The 6,111-nt window shown below is 46.8% G+C and overlaps 1 protein-coding gene across 1 annotated transcript in view; it reads right to left on the bottom strand.

Annotated features, from left to right (window-relative positions):
- The window catches only part of SDK2 (sidekick cell adhesion molecule 2), a 258,280-nt gene that overhangs the window by 52,848 nt on the left and 199,321 nt on the right, over window positions 1–6,111 (bottom strand). The window contains exons 15-16 of the mRNA XM_028498147.1: window positions 5,478–5,625; window positions 1,671–1,811 (exon numbers count right to left, since the gene is read on the bottom strand). Coding sequence (XP_028353948.1) covers window positions 1,671–1,811; window positions 5,478–5,625 — 289 coding nt within the window. The remainder of the gene's footprint in view (window positions 1–1,670; window positions 1,812–5,477; window positions 5,626–6,111) is intronic.

The following is a 6,111-nucleotide window of genomic DNA, read 5'->3' as shown; positions in this document are numbered from 1 at the left end:
GATTTCCTTTTTTTTTTTTTTTTTTTTGTGGTGTGCGGGCCTCCCTCTGCTGCGGCCTCTCCCGCTGCGGAGCACAGGCTCCGGACGCGCAGGCCCAGCGGCCATGGCTCACGGGCCCAGCCGCTCCGCGGCACGTGGGGTCCTCCCGGACCGGGGCGCGAACCCGGTTCCCCTGCATCGGCAGGCGGACGCGCAACCACTGCGCCACCAGGGAAGCCCCTGATTTACTTTTTTAATTAATTTAAATGGCTGCAAGCGACCAGCGGCTACCCCACGGGATAACCCAAGTCCAGGGGATGTGTCTGTTTTTGACGGGGGAGGAGGACATTGGTAGGATGGCTAGCCAGGGATGCTGAGAGTCCCTGGGAAGATCTCACTGGTCTAGCTTTGAGGGGTCGCTGATCACAGAGCGGTCTCCAAAGGTTGGGCTCATTTTCTTTCTCCTTCTAGGAGACTGGCTCCTTCTTTTGACAGCCATTCACTGAGGTGGAAAGAAAAAAACCTGAGGCTACATACTCTACCAAGTTCCACCTTCCACTGGAAAAAAGAAGGCAGGGTAATAAAGAAGTGGGATATGTACAGGCAAATTTTGGAGGATGGATAGCTCAGAGGAGATCAACGATGTGTACATACTTTAGCGTCTAACTATTGGGTAGTCAGAGGCCCCAAATTATTCTGATGCTTCACAAAACCCCACAGCAGTGGTTCTCAAAGCCTTAGCGTGCATTAAAGAACCTGAAAAGCCTGTTGAAACCCAGATTGCTGGGCTTACCCCAAAGTTTCTCATTCCGTAGGTCAGGGGTGGGACTTGAGAATTTGCATTCCTATCAAGTTCTCAAGTGGTGCTGATGTTTGCTGGTCCAGGGACCACACTTTGAGAACCACTGCCCTTTAGGATTCACCAAAAAGCCCACGACGAAATTAACCGACAATGGAGCAGCCGACCCAACAGTAACTTCTTCCAAAATGTGGGAATTCCAGTGCTGTGAGTGTACACATTCAGGAAAGAGGCATGTGAAGTTGCCTAGCATCTTGCAACCAGCCAGAGTTCAGAATATTGACCCAAGTTCTCAGAAGTTTCAAGTAACAGGCTGATTTTCTTTTACGAATACCAAATTTTAGTAACAACTTAATAATACACTTTCAGGTTACCAGTAAAGCACCCACAGTCAAATGTAAAAATAAAGGCTATATAACTGGGCTTCAATTGGCAGTAGGGACCAAAGACAGGACTTCCACTTTTTGACCAGTTCTTGGCCTAGTAATTCGTCCACTCGTTGTCTGTCCTGGGGAAATCTGGCCTGCTAGAATATTCTCGGTTTCCCAGGTGGTTGGTCCCCTGGATAGTGATGTGTCTCCGTGTAGCCCTATTCCTATGTAGCCCTGACATCTGGCAGACTTGCCATCCATACAGCCTTAAGGAGGCTACATTGTATCTCCTCTCTCACCATTCCTATTGGTTTCCAAGGCTCCCACTGCTGGAAGTTCTTCTAGATGTCTAACTTCAATCCTTCCTACTGTAGTGTAGGCATTTCTTGTTGCCTAGTCCTTGTCGATGAAGAAGGACCTGCCATGAACCTGCTCTGTTTTCCAATCCACTCCCTGACCCTCCCTCATCTCTTTCCTCTTGAGTCTGGGCGGCCCCTCCTTTCCCTGGTACGGACACCTACCTGATGATGTAGCCCTTAAGGATGCCATTCTGGTGGCTCTCGGGAGGTGGCTGCCACTGGATCATGATGGACTGGTTGGTCCGGCCGCTGGCGATGACATTCTGGGGAGGGGCTGTGGGGGGCTCCTCAGGAAGGGAGACCCTGGATAGGAAAACACCAAGAATGGGCAGGGCTTTTCACTCCTAGTCTCCACGGTAAATACAGGAGTTTAATGGGATATGAGGAGGTCCCACCCTGCTCTGTCCCTGGATGACTCTGCACAACTGCTGTGTGCTTTTGGGCTAGTCACTTAACCTCTCTGACCTTGCTTCTTTACCTGTAAAAGCAGTATCATCAATTCCACTTGCCTGCTTTATGAGTGGCTGAAGCTCGAATGACACAATGTATATGGAAGTCTTTTTAAAGCACTGTAAAGCATCAGATATGTGTATTTTCTGTGCGGTTGAGGGACACAGGCCTTGCTTTCCCAGTTGTCAAAGAAGCTGCTGTCGGGGTTGATGACGTCATGAGTGTTCAAGTATTTTAGAAGCAGGAGTGTCAAATACTCACCTCCCAGTTACCACAGCTGGTGGTGAACTTGAACCGGGCTTCCTTTACGAACCAGCTGAGCCCAGGCAGGGGTGGGGCAGGCCAGGTAGGGGTGGCGTGGTGTGTGAGTGAGAGTTTGAGCATCTCCCCACCCCCCAAAGCCCAGTGCTACTGCATTTCTTTCTCTGGCATGGCCAGGGGACACAGCATTCCACTTCTGTATTTTTCACATAACTGACATGCATCCGTTAACAACAAAAGTTGATTATTTTTGATGGATGTCTTTCCCGTTTTGTTTATGTTTTCATTTCAGGATGGATAGCTTTTCCAAAACATCCTGCACCCTCCCATGGCTTTGTAAAGCCTACAGTGAGGGTAATTTAACCTCTTTCTTGCTGACTCAGGACGATTCATTAGGAAGATGAATCAGCATTACACAGGGAAGCCCGAAGGACTGGAGAAGTTATAGGATGGTTTTCCTACACTTCGAGGCCTCTTGTTATTGGGATTTCATAGCTCTGAAGGATTGGGGCTACGTCCATTTTTTTCCCCCTGCACCACCTCTCGTGGTCCAAACGTGGCCTGGCACATAGTAGGTGCTCAGTAAACAGTGAATGAATAAATTCTCCTATAACCACTCTCCATGCCAGGCTGTTAGCTGTCACTTCTCCCTCCTGTTAGAGTGTCACAGCCCCTGTGGCATCCCCCTAGTAAAAGCCAGAGGGATTCAAGCTTATTGGAACTGTGGGGAAACCACAATGATTGATTTAACCCAGTGGGGGGGGTCTGTGTACACACCAAAGAGCATCTTTTTTTTTTTTTTTCCAGCCGCTCCGTGGCATGTGGGATCTTCCCGGACTGGGGCACGAACCCATGTCCCCTCCATCGGCAGGCGGACTCTCAACCACTGCGCCACCAGGGAAGCCCCAAAGAGCATCTTTTAAAGAACAAAGTGCACTCTTGGCTCCCTTAGCAAGTACTGTTTGCTATTTCTATTTGCTATTATTTCTGGGTTCTCAATTCTGTTCCATTGGTCTATGTGTCTCTTTTTTTTTTTGGTTGCACCACGCAGCTTGCAGGGTCTCAGTTCACCAACCAGGGATTGAACCCGGGCCACAGCAATGAAAGTGCTGAGTCCTAACCACTGGACTGCCAGGGAATTCGCTATGTGTCTATTTTTATGAGTAGCATACTGTTTTGGTTACTATAACTTTGTAGTATAATTGGGAATCAGGAAGTGTGGTGCCTCTGGCTTTGTTCTTTGTTCTGAGGATTGCTTTGGCTATTTGGGGTCTTTTGTGGCTCTATACAAATTTTAGAATTGTTTTTTATTATTTCTGTGAAAAATGCCATTGGAATTGTGATAGGGATTGCATCGAATCAACGGATGGCTTTGGGCGACATGGACATTTTAACAATATTAACTCTTCTCAATGGGAAAAGGATAGTCTCTTCAATAAATGATGTTGGGAAAGCTGGATAACCATATGCAGAAGAAGGTAATTGGACCTCTATTTTACACCACTCCCAAAAATGAACTCGAAATGGATTAAAGACAAACTTAAGACCTGAAACTATAAAACTCCTAGAATAAAACATAGGAGAAAAGCTCCTTGATGTTGGTCTTGGCAGTAATTTCCTGGATATGACACCAAAAGGACAAGCAACAAAAGCAAAAATAAATAAAAGTGGGGCTATATCAAACTAAAAAGCTGCTGCACAGAAAAAGAAACAACAAAATGAAAAGGCAACATTATGGAATGGGAGAAAATATCTGCAAACCATCTATCTGATAAGGGGTTAATATCCAAAATATATAAAGAACTCCAACAACTCAACAGCAAAAAACTAAATAATCTGATCCAAAAATGGGCAAATGAGCTGCATAGACATTTTTCCAAAAAAGACATTAAAAAAATGGCCAAGCAGGTCAATGAAAATGTGCTCAACGTCACAAACCATCAGGGAAATGCAAATCAAAACCACAGTGAGATATTACCTTATACCCATCAGAATGGCTATTATCAAAAAGACAACAAATAACAAGTGTTGGGGAGGATGTGGATAAAAGGGACCCTTCATGCACTGTTGGTGGGAGTAAAAATTGGTATAGGGACTATGGGAAACAGTACGGAGGTTCCCCCCCAGATTGAAAACAGAACTACCATATGATCCAGCTACCCCACTTCTGGGTATATATTCACCCCAAAGAAATGAAAACAGGATCTCAAAGACATATCTGCACCCCCATGTTCACGGCAGCATTATTCACAATAGCCAAGATATGGAAACACCCTAAGTGTCCATCAACAAATAAATGGATAAAGAAGATGTAACATAGCTATACAATGAAATATTTTCCAGCCATGAGCCAGAAAGAAATTCTGCCATTTGCAAAAACATGGATGGATCAGCAGGGTATTATGCTAAGTGAAATAAGTCAGACAGAGAAAGACAGATACTGTACATCTCACTTATATGTGCAGTCTAAAGGAGCTGAACTCAGAGAAACAGAGGAGGTGGGGGGCTGGGGAAGATGTTAGTCAAAAGGCATAAATTTCCAGTTATAAGGATAACAAGTTCTGGTGATGGAATATACAGCACGGTGATTATAGCTAAGAATACTGTATTATATACTTGAAGGTTACTAAGAAAGCAGATCTCAAATGTTCTCACCACAAAAAGAAACGGTAATTATGTGACAGGATGGAGGTGTCAGCTAACACCATGGGGGTAATCATTTTGCCATATAGGAGTGTGTCAAATCAACGCATTGTACACCTTAAACCTACATAATGTTACATGTCAACGATATCGCAATAAATCTGGAAAAAATAAAAATACACATGAAAAAATAAAGAGCAAAGCACTCAGCTTTGGGGCATGGGACTGGTGTCACTATCATTCTGACCTGATGTCTTCTTTCTCACTAGAGGAGGCTGCTTGTTCTATGGGGGTCTAGGTGGCTGGAACGCGCCTCCTACACAAGTGGGTATTGAAACGCATGGACTGCTGTTTTTATAAAACTTTCATCATTTTAAGAAAAGCTTCGTTGGAGGCTTCATGGGGTCTGGCACCATGCAGGCACTGCATACAGAGATCCGTGTAGATCCTAGATGTCTCTGGAAATTCGCGTGCGTTTAACGATGATGGCAACCCATGGGGACGTAGAGCAGGATGCGGTTAAGTCTCGGAACTCGCGTGGCCCGCGGTGAGAGGGACCACTCAGCCGGGTTAGTGAGCGGAGCCCCCGACAGACACCCGCCCTGCTCCCCTCACCTCTCTGTGTCCTTGCTGAACTGTCCTTTCCCCACGTCGTTGACGGCACAAAGACGGAACTGGTAGGAACGTGCGGGAACCAAGCCCTTGACCATCACCGAGGTGGCCTCGGGGTCCACACTGGCCAGGAGCACCGTCCAGGGGGCATCTACAGGGACAGAGGGTGGAGGCTGAGGTAGGCATCTTGGGGGCGCACGCTTCTTCCCCCTCCATTTCCAGCAGGGGTCCAGCCTCCTTTGGGCTGGCAGGGTAGTACCTCCCCAGCTTGGTCCAGTAGGGGCTGGTCACGTCATTTTTCTGGGTCCCCTTAGCCCACATGTCCCAGGAGTTTGGGGGGTCCTGGGGAGGGAGCAAGGGCTCATGGGAACTGAGTGGCATTTGTCTTTTCTATCTTTTTTGTTTTTTCTCAAATTGGTGAGCTCTAGCAAACTGTATTTGAAACACCACTCAAATGATGCCTGCTAATTTTGGGGTTCATGGCTTGGGGATGGAGGATAAAAATTAAAAATAACCAAACTAATGGCCAGGGACTTCCCTGATGGCACAGTGGTTAAGAATCCACCTGCCAATGCAGGGGACACGGGTTCGATCCCTGGGCCGGGAAGATCCCACATGCCGTGGAGCAACTAAGCCC

The sequence above is a fragment of the Physeter macrocephalus genome, chromosome 14 (assembly GCF_002837175.3).
Source record: "Physeter macrocephalus isolate SW-GA chromosome 14, ASM283717v5, whole genome shotgun sequence".
In the NCBI taxonomy this organism is placed as follows: Eukaryota; Metazoa; Chordata; class Mammalia; order Artiodactyla; family Physeteridae; genus Physeter; species Physeter macrocephalus.
The sequence above is the reverse complement of the archived record's forward strand: the minus strand, read 5'-3'. Positions and strand labels throughout refer to the sequence as shown.